The 20206-nt window shown below is 41.3% G+C and overlaps 1 protein-coding gene across 50 annotated transcripts in view; it reads left to right on the top strand.

The window, feature by feature from the left end:
* The window catches only part of PPP6R3 (protein phosphatase 6 regulatory subunit 3), a 150098-nt gene extending 131230 nt beyond the window's left edge, over window positions 1-18868 (top strand). For 26 of the 50 annotated variants that reach the window (XR_011649851.1, XM_058305058.1, XM_058305033.2 and 23 more), the window contains 6 exons: window positions 2159-2280; window positions 4748-4901; window positions 6364-6470; window positions 7757-7907; window positions 13087-13209; window positions 16662-18868. Coding sequence is in view for 49 of the 50 variants with exons in the window: in XM_058305058.1 (XP_058161041.1) it covers window positions 2159-2280; window positions 4748-4901; window positions 6364-6470; window positions 7757-7907; window positions 13087-13209; window positions 16662-16713 (709 nt within the window). In the remaining variant the exon portion in view is untranslated. Of the gene's footprint in view, window positions 1-2158; window positions 2281-4747; window positions 4902-6363; window positions 6471-7756; window positions 7908-12799; window positions 12818-13086; window positions 13210-16661 lie in introns of all 50 variants that reach the window. The other 24 variants (XM_058305050.2, XM_071217923.1, XM_071217922.1 and 21 more) reach the window with 1 other exon arrangement.
* Window positions 18869-20206: the final 1338 nt, after the last annotated feature.

Genomic DNA, 20206 nt, shown 5'->3' with positions numbered 1-20206 from the left:
AATCTACCAAAAGACTATTAGAAAAATTACGTGAGTTTTACAAGGTTGGGCAATAAAAAATCAGTATAACCATTTCCACATACTGTAGTAGACAGAGTTGAAATTACTAAACAATACTATTTATGTTGGCATAAAAATATATGAAATATGTAGGGATGAATCTGACAAAAAGATATCTGAGACCTGTTCACTGAAAACTTACAAAACCTAGCTGAGAGAAATTCAAAAGGCTTCATTAAATGTTCATGAATGGAAGACTCAGTGTTGTTAAGAGGCCATATGTCCCTAGATTGAGCTATAGATTCAATGCAATCTTACACAAAATCCTAACGACTTATTTTTGCAACTGTTGACAAGCTGATTCTTAAATTCAGAGGGAAATGCTTAGGACCTAGAATAGCTGAAACACCTTTCCTAAAGAACAAAGTTGGCAAACTATAACATTCCTGATTTTAAGATAGAGTAATTAAGAGTGTGGTAGTAGCAAAAAGTTAGGGATGTGTTGATTAATGGGACAGAATAGAGTTCTTAAATAGACCAACATTTATGGAATGACTGATTTAAAAGATCAGTTTTATTGATGCATATTAAATAAAGCATACAATCCATCCAAAGTTGTAAAATCAGTGATATTTGGTATAGTCACATAGTTATATAATTATCAATTCAATCATTATTAGATCATTTTCATTATTTGAATAATAAAAACAGATAAAAATTCATCATCTCTCAATCTCTGTCTGCTTCCCCTGCCATACACAGCTGCTATTCTGAACTCTCTAGTTTGTTTTTAAATTTTTTATAGAGTCAAGCAATGTGTAATACCTTGTGAGGATGACTGATTTTTAACAGAGATACAAAAGCAGTTCAATGGTGAAAGAGATAGTCTTTTCAACAGGTGGTGCTGAAACAATTTGACGTCCATATACAAAAGAATGAGCTTCGATTTGTACCTTTTAATTCTATACAAAAATAAACTCAAAATGGATCCTAGGCAAAAATGTAAAGCATAAAACTTCTAAAAGAAAACAAAGGAGAAAAATGTTGTGACCTTGAGTTAGGGTAAGATTTCTTAGATTTAACACCAAAAGCATTGTACATAAAAGAAAACTTTCATAAGTTGAACATGAAAAAAAACTTGCTATTTGAAAGACACTGTTAGTAGAGTAGAAAGACACACCACACACAGAGAAGACATTTGCAAATCAAATACCTGATAAAGGCCTCATAGAATATAAAGAACTCAAACCACAATCAAAAGACAACCCAGGTTTTAATGTGCAAAATACATGAAAAGACATTTCAGAAAAGACATATGGATGGCAAATATGCATGTGGAAAGATGCTCAATATCCTTGGTCCTTAGGGAAATGACATCACAATGAGATACCAACATGAATTCATTAGTGTTTTAGGTTGGTAAGCAAAGCCCAAGTAGTAGAGCTGTTGATGGCTTAGCTTGGAGTTAGGCAAACTGTGGTCCCTGAGCCAAATCCAGCCTGCCCCTGCTTTTGGAAATAAAATTTTATTGGAACATAGGCACCCTCATTCATCTACAATTAGTTAACTGTGTTTGCTTTCATGCTAAAATGACAGGGTTGAGTAGTAGCAACAGAGACCGTATGGCCCACTAAACCTAAAATATTTACTATCTGGCCTTGGCAGAAAAAGTTTGCCAACCCCTTTGTAGAGCCAGCATTCCCTTCCTTTAGGCCCTCAGCTGTAGTCTGAGCTTTTGGGGAACCAACTTGCACAAATCTCTATTTTTCATGTCTTGGAAGAGATGGGGTGACAGCACATTGGGGCATGTTAATGTTTCTTATCACAGTTACCACCTGGACAGACCCGGGATAAAGACGTAAATGTCTATTATGAGGTCAGGCTGTGGGGGGAGAGAGAGAGAGAGAGAGAGTCTCCACCCCTAAACCCACTCCTCACCCCTATCCCCACACGTGTGCTTGCTAACATCATCCTCTATGCCTTAAAATGGCACTTGGGCAGATATGATTCACTTGAAGTGCAATATCACTTTGTGTTGTTACTGGGTGACCTTTAGAATTTTCTAGATTTGGCTGATGACTGATTTGCAGCATTAAGTATAAACTATTACATATCAAAGCATTAGAAACTGCATTAACTTTTTTTTTTTTTTTAAAAGCTCGGGGAGTACGGACAGTGAGGAAAGTACAGACTCAGAAGAAGAAGATGGAGCCAAACAAGATTTATTTGAATCCAGTAGTGCCAATACAGAGGATAAAATGGAGGTAGACTTGAATGAACGTAAGTTGCCTTATTCTTCCATTTAGATGCTGTGTGTTGGAAGTAGGTACTTTGAAAAGTAGGCAGACTAGTCTATTCATCTGAGATGACTTCTGAAGGGATAGTTTCGCTGAAACACACATTGTAATTTGAGATAGAGGAGGATTCCCGCTCATCCCGGGCATCTGTAAAGCCCTCCCAAAGGATGGGATGTCTTAAAGGAAAGCAGGAGAACATGGAGGGCCCCCCGATGATGAGAGGTAAGGCCAGGGGCCAGAATGAGAATTGTATTCTGTAGCTTTTAGGGCCCCCTTGGGGATTTTACTGAGAATAACATTATCGAACCTCTTCCAAGAAAGTCACTGGTATGAATAGTGTGAAAGCTGGTTTAGAAAACATGCTGGAGGCAGGAAAACCCATAAAAGTGCTAACTGCTACACATCAGGAGTAATGAGTACTAATCAGGATTGAGACTAGGCAGCAAGTACAGAGGAGGAGACTGGACCAGGGTCCTGGTCCTTGGGCTCCAGAATCCAGGTCCTTCAAGGGGCTGGATGAGTGGTCCTTGGCTTGAAGGGAGATGGCAGGCTTGGTACAGTTTACTGCATGCCGCTGCTGGCATAACGCTGGAACTGGGTGTATGGGGACAAGGACAGGAGGAGGGGAGCATACTGGCTGAACATCACTGTCATCCTCAGTCCCAGTTTAGGGCAGCCCTCCTGATGCTCTGTTCCTTGCCAAAGGTTTCTTTGCCTTTGTCAGAACTCTGGAGGAATTCAGATTGCTGGGAGAGTGGGCAGGGCGGGGAGGGGGGGATTCTCCTCCCCCAGAACTCCCCCCACACCTTCTGACTTTGAGGGGCCTCTGCCATCCTTACGTTTATCTCTGGCTGCTTTTGGAGGTTTAGTGGTCTGTTGAGAAGAATTTCTGATGTTACAAGGATTCTGGGGATGACTCTCCCAAGTGATAACAATGAAATAGTAATTTTTGGGTGGCTTAAATTTAGCAGTAAAGTAAAACTGGGATACAGATGGAATGAGTCCAGAACTGTATGTGGTGGGCAGGCAAACATCTATATCAGGTTGATTTGGGGAGATTTCACGTGAGATTTCCAAACATCGAAGTTGTCATCTTTCTAGAAATTGATGGATCCCTGCCACACTCACATAGATTGAAGGGCAGGAAGTAGAGAAGACAGTCCTAATTAAATACATACTATGTGTAGGCCCTCATTTAATCATCAGCCGAGCCTTGCCAAGTAGATAGTATTGTCTGATATGAACAGATAGGGAGACCCAGGCTTGGGGAAGGTAAATAACATGTCCAAGGTCACAGTGAGGCCTGTCTTTAAAATTGGAACATTTCTATATATCCAAATACTTCTAAGTCGTTTGTCTCTAGGATAAGCCCCCAAATGTCTAGCAGGTTCCCTAGCATTTCTTCATTACACCCTGTATAGAAAATGTCCTTAGTAGCAGAGAACACAAGTTTCCATGCCCAGCTTGAATTAGGGCAGTCACCATTAGGACTGAGGGTGGTGGGTGGGGGAGAAAGAAGTATAGTGTACGGTGAGAGCGAATGAACAGTGACTTTAATTTAATCTGAAGAAACACATCTCTGAGAAGGTGCCATTTAAACAGAGACCTGCAGGTTGGATCCAAAGTTGGCTGGCAGGCATTGTTGTGGGAGCGGTACCGTAGGAGAGTATTAGCAGAAGCCTTCCTGTTTTTTGTGTTAATTACAGTGGACTGCAGTTAAGACTGTTAAAAAGTATAAAATGCATACAGATATATATTGGGGACCATTAAGGTTGTTTTCTATTTATTGCAGTTGAATAGCCAACATACTCTTTTTCTTAAATACGCTTTTTATTTTGCAATCATTTTAGAGTTAAAAGTTGCAAAATAGTATAGAGAATTTCCACATACCTTTCACGCACATTTCTCCAGTGCTAACATGTCCCTGGTACATTTGTCGAAACTAAGAAATTAACATACTCTCTTATATGTAGCATTGCATCCCTGTTTCTTATTTCTTTTGGATAGAGTCTTAGAAATGGAATTTCTTGGTCAAAGGAAATACTTGATTTTTTTTAATAGGATAGATGTCAAATTGCCTGCTGAGTGATTATGCCATTTCTACTCAGACCATTAATATATTAGGATAAGCCTTTCTTCCCCCAATACTACAAGCACAGGGTATTATCACTTTTTTCTTTTTTAAAGATTTATTTTATTTCTTTTTCTCCCCTTCCCCCCTGCCCCGCCCCAGTTGTCTGTTCTCTGTGTCCATTTGCTGCGTGTTCTTGTTTTTGTCCACTTCTGTTGTTGTCAGTGGCACAGGAATCTGTGTTTCTTTTCTTTTTGTTGCGTCGTCTTGCTGTGTCAACTCTTTTTTAGTCTTTGCTAATCTGGTTTTTGAAAAATATCTTGTGTTTGTATTAAACTGCTGAAATGGTCTTCAGTTGAAATTCCTTCCCTCTGTTTAGCACCCAACTGGTCAGCCAACTTCGACGTCCCAATGGAGACAACCCACGGTGCGCCGTTAGACTCTGTGGGGTCTGATGTCTGGAGCACAGAGGAGCCAATGCCAACTAAAGAGACGGGCTGGGCTTCTTTTTCAGAGTTCCCTTCTTCCCTGAGGTGAGCAGTTCCATGCACACTTCCTAACCCTTCCCAGAGGAGGACTGGGGCCAGGATGCATTTGCTGTTAACACCATTCTTCATGTCACCTTCCAAGTTGAATGCAGTGCCTTAAGATCAAAAATCAGCGCAAGAGAGATATTGGCACAGTAATGTAGTGCAGGAAATCACCACCCTCTTTCCTTTCTTCCAGTAGTTCTTGAATAAAGTAGGCTGGGATGGTCTCGGACAGTTTGATGGCATCTCCGTAGCCTCCACAGAGCTGTTAGGACAGGACTGAGGTGAACAGGAATGGGGCCGTGCCAGAGGACTCCTCACAGGCCCTCTGCATAGGATGAGTGGGGGAAATGCAAAATGTTTCTTGAATTTCATTTCATAACATGAACTTGGATTTTACTTGTAGCATTTCTAGTGTAGGAATGTTTCAGGTATGGCTGTCAATCCTGCATAATTTTCCTGAATAGTATTGTTAGCATTTGAGTATTATCTACGATTCCATGTCTCGTTTTGCTTATTTTGATTTGCTAAACTTAATTTTGTCATTGAAGATTTAGGCCCAGCACACCATATGAAAGACTATTTCTTTCCCTGTTCTAACAAGTAATGTTTTTAAACAATCAGTAGAAATGGAGAAGATAGGAAGACAAACTATTGTTGGCTAGCTAACAGTTGCTCTCTTAAATTAACCAAAGATTGGGCTGAAATCTGAGTTGCTCTCTGGTAACTGTAGCATTTTAACTATTATTCAGAAGTAAAATGAGGCTTGTGGGAAATGTTTCCTGAATATTGTGAGTTATTTCCTGGCCCTATCCAATACTGGAAAATTGGGTTTCTTGCTCTTGCTTTTTCCTGTCTTTTTTTTTATGATGAGAGGGTAGGAACCTTTGATTACTTGAGAATGTCGTTGAAGGGCTCCTTCCTTATACCCCGTGTATCAGAGGCTGAGTTTGTGAGGGATGTTGCTTACACAGTAGGGGATGACTCCCCACCCACCAGACCCCTTCCTCCACCCCCTCACTCAGTGACTCAGTATTTCTTACCATGTTCTCACAACAAAAACCAGTACAAAGGGCTAGGCCCTCTGGGAAGGTTGACTCAAGGTAGATAAAGATTTTTGTGAAAATAACAATTAGATGGAGTTGATTCTGCACATTATACACCTCTACTGCCCAATCTCTCAGAGCCTGGACTTTGCAAACCTGACTAGAAACCTCTGTGATGCCCATGCACCGCTACCCTGTCAGTTGAGTGGGGCATTCGCGCACTCCATGTTCATTTACTGTATCAAGTAGCCATTTGCACTCAGCTTGATTTACTATTGGAGTCTCTAATCCAACTGCTCTTAAATAGATACTGAAGTCTTTCTAATAGAACCTAAGATTGTTTTCAAAGGTTTTGTTCGGATAATGGTAACTGAGGGCTTTTCCCACTGCTAACACCTGAACTTTCTCTTTTCTAAAAGTACAAAAGATTCCTTGAGGAGTAATTCCCCAGTAGAAATGGAAACCAGCACTGAACCCGTGGGTTCTCTGACTACCAGCGTCACTGCCCTTACAGCACAGCCAGAAGGTGAGTGCCAAGAGCCCACAGGTCCACACTGGGCCACTCTCTGGTGGTGGGCTGTGATGTCTCAGGCTTTACCTCTACACTAGTTTTCTAAATCAGAAAAGTTGTCTTTGTTTTCAGAGCAGGTTTATAAAACTAGATATGACTCTCAGGTTCAAGAAGATGTGGATCTAATAGCCTCAGGGCAACTGATTCAAATAAATTGTGTGTCATTCCAGAACATAGCATGTTGATTCTATAAGGAGTAAGGGGTCCAAGTGTTCAGTTATTCAGTCCATCAGTGTGTACAGTTAAGGAAACCAGCCCAGAAAGGAGGAGTCCCTTAGCCTGCACCACCCAGGGTGACTGCAGCCAGAACTGGACTTGGTGTTCCTGGTCCGGCCTCCACCCAGTTCTGCTGGCCCTTGGAATTTGCTTTGCTTGAGCATGTGATGTGTGTATCTAAGCATGATTCAGGCTATGGTGCGGTTTCTTTTCTCCTCATCTTTTTGAACAGATAAAATGGTGGAGGGTATGAAATTAGTATTGCAGGGGGTTGCTTTGTTACTCTGGGTGGTCAAATATGTTTCTTGCATTGGCCCAGAACTGTTTTTATCCTTATGGATAGGGTGGGGGGAGGGGGAACTAGTGCAAGGAATATTACGGGAAAATGGAAGTATGTGGAGGGCAGAAACAAAACAAAGAAATAGGTGCTTAGGAAAAGAAATGTGGAGACAGGTAGAGGGCAGGGAAAAGGAATGAAACCAATAATTCTTATTTGATTTGTCATTCTTCTAAACACTTTATATACATTACCTCATTTTATCTGTCAACCGTTTTATTAGATGGATTCAATTTTCCCTACTTTATGGATAAGAAAACTAAAGCATTATGACCTCATTATGGAACAAAGAAATAATCCACAAGGAAATCACAAAGGAAAAAAAAATTAGGACCCAAGTGGGGAAAACTGAAAAGAAAAGAGTGAATTAATTCTCATGGTACAGTAGACAAACAATAAATGTGGGTACTTTTGGGTTGGAGTAGGTAGAGGCTCACCTGTATATGAACTTTGTACTCGGGCCCGTACTGTGATTTGAGAAAATCAGAGACAGGAGAGTAGGCTGGGTGTGCAAAGACCCCGGGCTAGAAAGCACTGGGGGTGAGCTAAGCCTTTGAAGAAAACCCATGAAAACTGGCTTCAACAGGCAAACAGTCTCACTTTTTTCTTCCTCCTTGAGCAGCAGAAAAGGACACCAGTTCCTCTTTGGTTTTAGCTGGTGTACCTCTCAGCTATATGTTCTTTGCAGCTCCAGGCAGTGTGGCTATGGAAGCCAGCTCTGATGGAGAGGAGGATGCAGAAAGTACAGACAAGGTAACTGAGACCGTGATGAATGGCGGCATGAAGGAAACTCTCAGCCTCACTGTAGATGCCAAGACAGAAACTGCAGTCTTCAAAAGGTAACCAGGGGCTCAGTCGATCATCCTGGCAGCTTCAGGTCATTGCGAGGATGGTGGGGGATAACTGCAGATCGTAAAGTTTGTAATTTGACCCAAACGTAGGTTCAGACATTAGCCTGGCATCTTTCTAATATTTCTGCTAAATCTAAAAATGAATCTTAATGAAGACCTGGAGAGTTTTGGGTCTCTAAATTCCTTTTTTTTTTTTTCCCCAAGTGTTCAGAAGACTAGTTCATATATAAATAGAATAAAATGTCTCTTGGATTTAAAATACATAAAAGTAAGAAATTGACAGAAGTAGGAAAATAGACAAATCTTTAGAAGTAGTAGAAATTGACTTATATATACAGGCCGTCAAAACAAAAGCTCATTGTCATACAGATCATTTTCTCTGGATATAATGTAGTCATTAGAAATCAGTAGGGAAATGATAGCTTCAAAAATAAACTACAAATTTCTCTTTGTGGAAATGAACAACCTCACTTCTAAACTCATGGTCCTAAAAAGGAATCATAATGGACATTACACACTTTAAAACTGAGAGAGTAATAACAGAATTTTTTTTCAAAACTTCATGGAAGACAAAGCAGTGCTTAGAAGGTTAATCTTTATTTTACACAAACTCTTTCAAGATTTCACAAGAAGGGATGCTTCCCAACCCATGTTAACATTGCCACAAAACAATGAAAGCATGAACGAGAAAAATTAATTGTGGGGTAAATTCATGTATGAGCATGATGCACAAACTTTTAAAGTTAGCAAACCAAAACCATCATTGTATTTTTTTAAAGCCATGACCAAGGATTTATCACATGAATATAAGAATATTATAACATTGTAAAAATTTTTGAAGGTAATTCTCAAAACAGATAAAAGGATAAAAACCATTCAGTAGGTGGGGAAGAGCATTTGATAAAAATTCAGAGTGGTTTATGACTTTTTTAGCAGTCTAATAATAGAAAGTAGCTGCTTTACTCTTCAGTGTATCTACTGAAAATCTAACAAATACTTCAGTTTTAATAGTGACCCATTAGAAGTATTTTCTTTAAAGGCATTAACCTAACAGACCTACAGTCACTGCTTCTCTTTAGTGCTTTGCTGATGCTCTGGGCAGGTGCTGCATAAGGAGTGAGATTTTTTTAAAAATAAATAGATAAATTGAGAGAAGAAGAAAATCGTCATTGTTTTCAGTGCTTTATTACATGAAAAATTTCATTCGACTCTGTAGACAATTTAGAATTCATACAAAGTTTAGTGAGGTTACTGGATACATACAGGAATCATTTGCATCCTATAAACTAGTATAAAGTCTCCTGGTTGTGCTTTTTGTTAGTAATAAAAATGTTACACCTTGCCTATATGATTCCTAGGAGATGACCTTTTTTGAGGAAAGAACTTAAAACCTCATTGACAAATAGAATAAAGACCTATAAGAGATATGCCATGTTAATTAATGGGGAGTTATCTGGCATTTCTCAACAAATAAATCTGTAAAATTAGTGCTGTTCCCATCAAAATCCTAATAGAGTTTTGCATCGAAATTGAAAAGCTAACATGATATTCATAAGGAACAAAGTAGGCCAAAAATAGCCAAGATCGTTCTTGAAGAACCAAGAGAGGGGCTTCACCGTCTTAGTATCAAGTCTTAGTGTTAAAGCTTTGATTGCTGAGATGTGGCCTTGGCACAGTTATATAAATAGACTGCCCCCCCCCTGCATACACCCCCATAAACTTACATGAACTCAGTGTATGTTATATTGACATTGTAATTGAATGAGGAAAGGTTGGACTGAAATAGTGATTATCCATTTTGGGGGAAAAAATTAAATTCAATCTCTGTCTCAGAATAAATCTGAAAGGCATAAATATACAAGATTTAGAAAACAAAATGAGAGAAAATTTTTATGATTTGGGTATAGGGAAATTTTATAACCATAAAAAGCCAAGCCATAAGGGAAAAGATTAATGAATGTGACTATATTTAATTTAATACACCAAAAGACCTGATATAATGTAAAACAAAACCACAGTCAGTAAAGCACCAGCAGCCAGGATGTTGGAAGAACCCAATATCAATAAGAAAAGACAACCTAAGAGAAAAAACTGGACAAGGGGTGCAGTGCAGTAAGCAGTTACCTGTGGAGGAGAGCAAGGAACACACCAAATTCAGAGAGGGGTTTCACTTCACAGAGAGGTGGAACTGTGGACGCACATTCGTCTACTATTTCCTATTTTAAGCAAGTTGTTATATAAAAGAGAAAAAGTGAAAAATGTGGCCTGGATCGTTTATGAAGGGCAATGAAATTGTAATTCCAAAACCAGATATGGGTAATTCAGAAAGTGATCACCTTATGTCACTTGGAAACAAATTTAGATGCAGAAATGCTATATAAAATAATTGTTAGCTAAAGCCAACAGTGTATTAAATGTAATTCATGATGATCCGTTAGGGCTTATCTGTGTAATGTAAGGACGAGGATGGTTCCATGACAGAAAAATCTTTTAATTTTTTTGTGTAAGCTTTTCATAAAGTTCCATAACTGTGTATGATTAAAACTCTGGGCAAATGAGGAACAGAAATGAAATTTCCTAACTTGGTAAAATATAAGTACCAAAACGCTATAGTGGAAGTGATTCTTCGTGAAGATAGTTTAAGTAGATTCACTAAAAATAAGGGACACAAAAGGATGTCTATTATCCTTGCCCCTCTGTAGGCAGTATAGGCCACCCTGGAGTGCTAGGAGGGCAGAAGATGAATAGAAGTGTCGGTGCATATTGCAAGGACGCAGTGACACTGATGTTTGCAGATGATGAGGAACCGCAAACATCAGTAGTTTTCTCTACATCAATAGTAAGCGACCAGAAAGTATAATAAAGAGTGCGAAACCATTTACAAAATACATCAAACTACAAGTTATTTAGGAATTATCTTAACCAAGAATATACAGGCTCTCTATAGAGGAAACTTTAAAGTGCTTATAAAAGATGATGATGGTCCACTTAAGTGGAGACAATCCATACTCTTTGATGGGGCAGCATAATACTGCACAGGTGCCCACTATCACCAAGTTCATCTTTAAATTTAATGCAATCACAGTCAGCATTCCAGTTGGATTTTCTAAAGGGAACTTGACAGACATACTCCAGAATTTGTGAATTAATAAATGTTTTTAAAATTGCTTACGAAGCCATAAAGAGGATTAAATAAAAGACTTAACCTGCCAGATATTCAGTCTTGCTACAGAGTCACAATAATTAAAACTGTGAAATTAGCATGTGACTAGACAAGTGTCCATTGCGATGTGGGTACAGAGCTCAAGAACAGCAAGAAAGGGAGGGATGAGTTAGTTTGCTGTGCTGGGAAGAGGCTGGTTCACTACAAGGAAGAAGTACAACTAGGTCCTCCCTATTCCTCCATTGAGAAGAGCAGCATGTGTAGTGCTGGCTGTGTGCCAGGTGCTGTTTTCTGAACACCTTCTGTGTGTTAACATGTTTGTTTTCCTCAGGGACCCTATAAAATGGGTATGTGATTATCATCCCCACTTCCGGATGATGAAACTGAGGCACTAGAGTTAAGTGTCATGACCAAAGTCTCGTGGAAGTTGGTAGAAGAAAATATTGAATACCTTTCTGTCCTATGTGCAGAAAGAATTTCTAAACCAGTAAGGAAAATTGTGAGGATACTAATAAGCCGTTTAAAGAAAGACTGAAAAAGCTTATGAAGGAGTCCTTAAAACACGTTTGCTGTAAGAGAACTGTGATGACAATGATAAATGTTGCATCAAACCTCTACCAATAGCAGAAATGAGAAGGGTGGATAACACTGAGCATGGGTGAGGAAGAAGACACCCAGTTGCCCCGCTAGTGGTGGTTGCAGACTGGGCCCCTCTCTCTGGAGATGAGATGTGCGGGAGAACCATGTAGATGGAAAGATGACCCAGTACTTTCCACTTGGGGGTATAGAGCCCTGGGAAATGTCCTGACCAGTTCAGTACAGCTCACCTTTTGTTCACGGAGTTGTGGAAGTGAGGGCAGTATGGGTGCAGCTCCGGGAAGCTGGGCATGCTGTGGCAGATGCACAGCGTGGAGAACCTTGCCATAGTCAGGAGGAATGGGAAGTAAGTTTAAAAGGAGATTTGTTGGAGATTGTCAACAAATCATTAGACTTTGATTCATTTTCCTACTTTAAAACTACCTGGAACCATCTGGAAGCCACTACAGAAGTTATCGTAAAATTAGAATTTTCATAAGTCCAGGACAGGACCTAGCTCTAAGAATGATTGACCTTCCCAAAGAGACCGTCTTGCTGCCCTTTAACTTACTTTAGGGCCATTTCGAGTGTGTGAAAAATGGGAATCCCAGACAGAATGGGCAAGTCTAAAATTCCGCCCACAGGCAAAGTTGATGAGAGCTTTGCTATGTTCTCTTTGTCCAGTAAGAGCAAGATGGGGGAAGTAATTCACTCTTGGTTAATTCCCAAGTACTCAGATCCTTTATGATCCCCTTTTACCTGTTCCAACAGCTGTTCTTGATTTTTCTCTTTTCCTTTATGGTGTTCGTACTTCTCGGACATTTGAGGGCAACTTGCAAAGCCTTTAAATCCTGGTTCAGAGTGCTTGGCACCCTCCTCTCAGGACTCTGGTTTCCAGCCAGCAAGCAGCTGTTGGGTCTTTCCAGCTGGCCATCTGTTTTTATTGGTGGGCTTGGCCCTAAAGCAAAATGCTCTAACTAAAGACTCATTCCTTCAAACAGGTTCATTTGACACCGTCACTGAATCTGCTGTTTTTGCTTATGTGCAGTCGTGGACATATTATTCCCCCAAATTCCTCATTTATAGGAGTATTCTGAAACTTTTGTACATTTCTTTTTCTGTTTTGCACACTTGGCTTCAGAGTGTTGAAATCCTATCGGTATGTACGGTAATATGGGACCGTTCTTTATCAGACACCAGCCACATTACATTGTCCCTCTTTTGGCTCCCGTGTGTGTGGTCCTTTCCTTGTGTGATTTCCCAGTCGCTGCCATGTCCTTGTGATTGCTCCCCGAGCATGCTCCCTCAGCCTGAGGGCTTTGACCCCGTGGCAGTCATGACTTCCAGAATCGCTGCATGTGATCTCATCCTGCTTTTGGGGCTTCCACCTGGGGCGGATAATGCCACATGTCATCTTCTTTACTGCAGTGAGGAAGGAAAACTGTCTACCTCTCAAGATGCTGCTTGTAAATACGTGGTGGAGGAGACCCCTGAGATGGCAGAGTCGAAGTCCACGGCCCCCCAGCTCCCCAGCACTAGTCCAGAGCAGAGGTAACCACTCACCTCCTCACATCATGCTGAGCCCCTTCTGTCTTAGCCTGTTGTTTTCTGGGGGTTGGGAGGGGAGTTGGCATCTGAGTGGGTGAGGGTGAACTGGGGAGGGGGTCATTTACAGTTGTCCTCAAGCATTCAGTGACTTGACTTGCTTATTAGCACAATAATTTTCTCAGTCCTCGGGGTAATCCAAGTGATAGCACTAAGAACTTAGAGATAGTATTTTATCTTTTTACGCTATAAACTGAAAGCTGGTTTTAGGTCATTTAAAAGCAGAGATTCAGTAACGTCACTGGCACTCTAAAGAAAGTACAGGGCATTTTCCCTCCATTATGCCTTTGTGACATACGGAGAGAATGTCCCTGAGACTCTTTCATATGTGTAGCTCAGAGGTCCAACTATTAGATGACTCCTTGGTTTAGTATCGGTCACCTTCCCCACCCAACCCCCCAAAATACATATGTGTGCATGTTTGTGTATGTGTGTGCGTGTGTGTAGTCTTGATTACGTTTAAAATCCCACTGTCAGAGCTGTGTGGTTTGGAATGAGATTTTTTTCTAGTCACCTTTTGATTGTAGGGGTCTGAACCAGGAGTCCATGACCCTGAATTAAAATTCAGAAAAACATTGTTTTTGTGGGGACATGTTGGGGCGGGTGTGATATATTTATTAAATATTACACAGTATAGTGTGGACCTGTGGTTTTTACCTGACTGGCAGAGGGGTCCATGGAATAAAACAGGTTAAGAACCCTGGGATTAGACAAGCCAGTGGCCTGAAGGGATAGGCGTAGCAACAGCCACTGCAGTCGAAGGCTGCTTCTCAGGCTCAAGCCTCTTGCTTGAGAGCATCGTCCAGTTACACCAGCGCTCCCACCAGAAGATGATTTGCTTTGGACCAGAAGGAACTTTGTTCAGTACTTCCCAGAGTTAACTTTTTTTTTGAGTTGAATCTGTGTATATTCCTTATATTCCTTCCATAAGGAAAAAGTAACCTTCAAAGCTGGCTCAGAGAAGTACTTTCCCTCTCGTCTGGCCCCCAGAACGTTGTAGGCATTTTGCACCTACAGCATAACCGGTGGGAACCAGCAGGGGGCACTCTGTGCTCACTGGTCAGCCAACCTCTATATTTGTAGTGTGGCAAGTCCTGTTTATGTTTATCCCATGGAAATTATAGAATGCGTTTTTAGTGTGGTTATTTTTAATCTTCATATAAGTTAAATTAATTATAAGAAATATTTGAGCATTGTTGGCTCCAGTGAAGGCCTGGGGAGGAAGAAGTGGGAGACTGGTGGGATCCAGTTCTACCTGTGCTTCTAAGGGTTTGGACAAGTCACTTTTTTGTCTGAGGTTTTCTATATGTTGTTTTTAAAGGTTATTTAGTTTTAATTCCCAATCGGTTATGTCCTCTCCCTCATTTCTAGCCTTTAAGTGTCCTTAGTGCAGTAGGAGGAGGTATAATGATCCACGTCTTCCCCATTTTGGGGTTTTTACTTCAGGATTTTCTTCTTACTTTTCTCTGTCATAAATGACACTAGAGGCTGTGGGATCATCTCCTTGGCTTTCTGTTATGCACAGAACTTGGCTTGCTTGAGGGGAATCCACTTGCTTTCTCCCTAACTAGCATATAACTGGTGTGAAGAGCCCTGCCTCACGAGGCGGTGGGACTGAAATGGTGGAGGAGGAAGTGAGGCACTGCTGTTGTCTGCCCTCCAACTGGCACATGTTCGAGTGTGGCAAGCCCTGCCTCAGTGTGGGGAGACTCAAATTAATAGAGGGGCGCAGAGGAGGGCAGGTGGGGCTGGAAAAAGGGATGGGAGTGACAGGAGTCCCACTGTTAGGTCAGGTGGTGAGGAAAGCCTCTCTGAGAAGATGACATTGTAGCAGTTGGGCAGGGATAAGGTAAGTGCTGATGTGTCCCTTTATTTTCATTCTTTTTAAAAAATTTTTAAAGCATTGAAAGTAAAAATAGCTGTTTGGGGCTCTTGCTATGCCATCTTCCCTACACAGTCCCTGTCACAAACAGTGTGATTTGTTGTTTACAGTTGGCCTTGGAGTCACAAGTGCCATAAATATTTTATATTCCGCTGCTCTCTACCAAGCACATAGCTGTAATAGCCAGTGTGCTCAGCATCTTGCCTGCATTCTATGCCTAGAACTCCCCTTACAGGGGAATGCACCAGACCTTGTTATGTGGTGAAAGCAGGATGTGTAACTGCTTATGTCTCGCTCAAGAACTTTCAGTTCTTACGATATGTTGAGGTACCAGGTGTAAGTAGAGTGTCGTATATGTGCAGAGCTGATTCTTGGTTCTCTTTCATAGTAGCAGGTAGTGGGTTAAAAATTCTGTTTTTTTCTCTCAAACATTCTATTAATAAATTTTGAATGCTGTTCCAAAAGTACTTGCAATATGCTTCCCAGTTAGGGCCCTAAGCTCTCCCTTTTCAGTCTACTTTATAAAATTTTGGTAAAGCCCTTAAGGAACATCACGTGTATATTTAAGAAGACAGAGGGAAGCAGATGTGGCTCAAGTGATGGGGCTTCCGCCTACAACATGGGAGGACCCAGGTTCGATCCCTGACATGCCCGCACAGTGAGCTGGAGCCTGCGCAAGTGAGTCATGCAGCAAGATGATGACGCAGCAAAAGAGAGACGAAGGGGAGAGTTAAAGTGAAGCGCAGTAGAGACCAGGAACTGAGGTGGCACAGCTGACAGGGAACCTCTCTCCACATGAGAGGTCCCCAGGGTCAAATCCCGGTGAATCCTAGAGGAGAAAAAGTAAAAGAGAGAAGACAAAAAGAAATAGACACAGAAGATCACACAGCAAAGGACACAGACAGCAGAAACAGCAGGGTGGGGAGAGGGGAAGATGGAAAAATAAATCTTTTTTAAAAAGACAACCTTATTTATTTGTCACTACTTTGTTTATAGTATTCCACCTCTTCCTACACACATACACTCACACTGACACACCCCTTTAAGGCTTACATTTGTTTTTGGAAATACATTTGTTTTCTCAGTTTTCTTCATTTCCACAGTTTGTCTTATTTACAAACCATTCATTTCCTTTCGTAGTAGCTTTTCCATGTGAAATTTTACGTGGATTCTGAGCTATGAAACCAGTTAAAAGCTTTTTGGAAGCACATAACCCCTGACCTGCCCTCTCCCTCGGCTTCCAAGAAGCTGCAGTGGGGGCTTTATTTCATGGGGTGCCTGCTCTTCGGCAGCCTTGCTGGGAGCCCAGCTGACTGCTGGTGAGGCCTTAATGCTGCTCAGTTGGATTTTCTGACTTTTAGCTAAATGCATTTACGAAGCACTCCCTGAAGTACCTACTAAGTGCCAGGCCTCACGCTAGGGATTGGATAAACAAGATTTAAAATAAATGGCCCCTACCCAGATGTATTCTCCACCCCACATTCCACCCTCTCAGATGTCTGTCTCTTCTCCTTAGGACTGACCAGCCCAGCGTGCCAGGCGACGCCTCAGTCAACGGCCCTGTATGATGAGTGAGTGCTGCTGCTGCTGACTGAGGACCGCAGACTGCCACCACCCAGGGGCTTCTGGGGGGCTCCGTCCAGAGCCCCCCTCCCCACTCCCAGCCAGTCACTGCTGCACTCGCTCTGCAAGGGATCAGGACCAGCAACCTTTCTATTCTAGATTCTAAGACATTGTACAGAGAAATCCGAAGTGTAAAAATAATTGCACATTGACAAATACCAAGAATTTTTGCGTATGTTTATATTGTATTGTTCTAAATAATGGGCGGCCTGTGAAATAAGATCTTGCCGTCCATGTAATAAGAGTAGTAATACTATAGTTAAAATGGCTGTAAGAATAGTTTTATAAAAGTGAATACACAGATCTATTGTATTTGAAACATAACTATTTGACAATTATTAGTGTGACCAAAGTATTAGGCAGTTTTCATACATTTTTCACCTTGTACAAAATTCTGAATTCATTTTTCTTCCAGGTTGGCAAGGCGTCCTAGGATTGAAATGCCCTCTAAGTGTAATTTTGGTTGTTCTAACTTACAAAAGTGATTTTGAATAAGAAATTTTGGTGTTCTTTTTATAACCAGTTCGATCAGTAACTGTTTTCTGTATTGTTTAAAACGGATCAAAAATGTAAGTCTATTGGTAGAGATTAAGTATTTATTGCTACAACTTAGTTGATAAACTGATGTTATTGTAAAGCCATATGTTCTGTTCAAGTCTTGTTTGCTTGAAATGATTATTCCTACAGGTGAAACACTAGAATATTTGGAGTGTATATGGCTTGTGGTTTGGGTTGTTTTTTTGTTTTGTTTTGGTAGTTGATCTGGCTTTTAACCCATTCACCAAAATTTACCTTGTTAACAAGCATCACCAATGAACATTTCAGAGCAATCTGTATATTTTAACATACCTAAATCATATTAGGCAAGTCAGTTGAAAAATGCTCGTGCTGCTAATGGGATTGGAGTGCGTTCATTTTACAGGCTCGTATTTTTAATGTAGAAATCAAAATCTGGCACCTAAGCATGTTAATTGTTTTACTGTACCGTGTGAGATTTTCACTCGTAAATTCTAAACCAGTGTATTTTTTTTAGAACTGGTTTGTGTATATATATAGTGATTATGGATACTAATTCAATGTAATTTATAATTTTCTATGTCAATATAAAAATACATCACAGCCTTCTCAAAACAGCTGAAGCAATATATTGTATATTGCCATATTGTCTGGTGAAAGGGTTAAATTACTTCACCTTTGCACTTTTAGATGCAAATCAGTTTTTCATTTCTGTAATAGAAAATTATCCACGTATTTTTACATCATTTGTTTTTCCTGACCAGTATTTAAAACCAAAAGGATATTCTGAAAAATGGCCAATAATTTTTTTAGAAATAGCATCCCAAGCAGCGTGCCTAAACATTACATTCATTGCATATGGAAATAAAAAGTCAAATGTCTAATGCCTTATTTCTTATTTACTTTTTCCATTTTAAATGGTGTAGAAACTCTTCTGTGAGGCAAGGCAAACCTAGCACTCCAAGGCCAGTGGAACCAGCAGTGCCCCTGGGACACACGGCAAGGGTGGCTTACTTGACATTTGCACGCATCCTCAGGACCCCCTTTCTATCGTGTGCTCCTCTCAGAAGAGACTGACTTCATGTGTCCTCACCTGGAACCTTGCTTGACCAGAGAACAGGTCTCCACAGTCGTTTTAAGAATCCTGGCTTATGTGGCACAGGACTCTAGGCATGGCTGAGAGATCGTGCAGTCGCACCTCCCCTGGTGGAGAGCTTTGCGGGCCAGTGCTGAGGCTTGGCTCCAGCACTGGCACAGGCTGCCTTTGCAGTTTGGATTTGGTTGGCTCCTTCATTCCACCCAAGCTAACAGTGTCTTATTTCATCTTATCTGCTGCTGGTGAAAGGGCGTGTGGGGTTGTCGTTCGTTCTGCTTTTTTCTTTTCTTACGTGGCAGGGAGAGTACATGAGGAAGGGAAGAACAGAGCTGTTTGTTGGAGGGTGGCAGCCCAAGGACCAGGAGCAGTTCTCTCCGTTTCTACTTTAATTTCTGTGTATTGGCCATCCTGCATTGCTAGACTAACAGATGTCTACAATACCTGTATTAAAAATAATAACAGAAATAAAGCCTGATTCTTTGTTTCTAGTTCTGTTTTCTCTTGTACTTTTCTTAGGCTTCAATAACCCAGCAGGGTGTGGATACTCTAATGGTTTTAAATAGGTGGGAGCTTCCTGGCTTAAGGAGGATTTGGATTACCAATCCTGTGCAAGAAAGACTCTTTAATGCTGCTGAATTTAGAGTGTGGCATCCACAAGACCACGTCTAACCCACTGCTATAACCTGAAACAGCCAATGCCTGACAGAGGAAGTGCTCTAGAGGGTTTGTCTGGTCCTCTAGCTTATCTTTGCCATGGGTAGGACTTCCCCAACGCGTGTTTTCTGCCTTCCGACCCCACAAAGAAAACTTTACTGATGTGATTTCCCAGGAGTTCACAGACCGCTTTGAGGAACTTGCTACAACATCTCAGCTGCTCACTTTCATTCTCCCCTGTTTTAATTGGAGTCATCATCTCCCCTCTCCCCCCGTGGTTCTTACTCCCTTGAACAGGGTGGTCCCCACGCCCCCTGTGGCCTCCACAGTAGTCTGGGCATGGACCTCTACTCAGGGATGGTGGCAGGGACCTCACTAGGCAATCTCATGCTGTGGTCACGCCTCCAGGCTCTGGCACATGATGGCTTAGGTTTAGATCCCACCTCAGCTGCTGGGAATGGGGCCCTAGAGCAGCTGCCTCAGCTTTTTCCATCAGTGCAAAGTCCACAGACTGAACTTTTGTCAGGTAGACTGATGAACTTTTAGCTTAGAATAAATGCTTAGTGTCAGCTGTTACTCTTTCCTCACTTCTCAAGCCCATAGTGTCACCTGCTAACCCTTCTCTAACCCTGCTTAGAACCTGCCATTCTTTTTAAAATCTCCACCTCCAGAAAAGCCAAGCCCCTTCATTCACAGATGGGTTTAGTTGTTCTGCTTAGGGGTCAGCAAGCTCCATCCTGTGCCAAATCCAGCCCTCTGCCTTTAGTCATCGGTGACGTTTTATTTGAGCTTATCATCCCCATTTCTTTACATATTGTCCCAGCTCTTGCACTACTGTGACAGTTGAGGAGTTGCATCAGAGACCAAATGGCCCGGAAAGCCTAAAATATTTACTCAGTACCCTTTACAGAAAGTTTGCAAACCCCTTTGTACTTGGACTCATTCCATAGCCCTCAGTCACTGTTTACTTTGATTCAGTTTCCCTCTCTCTGGAGCCTACTGTCCAGTATCCTTAACAACCCCTTGTCCCGCATGCCTTGGCTGCTGCTGCCTTTTCCATCTCTGCCACTCACTGAGTACTTAATGCACAGCTCACACAGTGCTGCCTCTGAACTTCATTAACCCAAATGAGTTATAAGTGCTTTGAAGTCGAGGACCACCACCACTGACGT

This window comes from Dasypus novemcinctus, chromosome 10, assembly GCF_030445035.2.
Source record: "Dasypus novemcinctus isolate mDasNov1 chromosome 10, mDasNov1.1.hap2, whole genome shotgun sequence".
NCBI lineage: Eukaryota > Metazoa > Chordata > Mammalia > Cingulata > Dasypodidae > Dasypus > Dasypus novemcinctus.
This window is presented reverse-complemented; position numbering and strand designations above follow the sequence as displayed.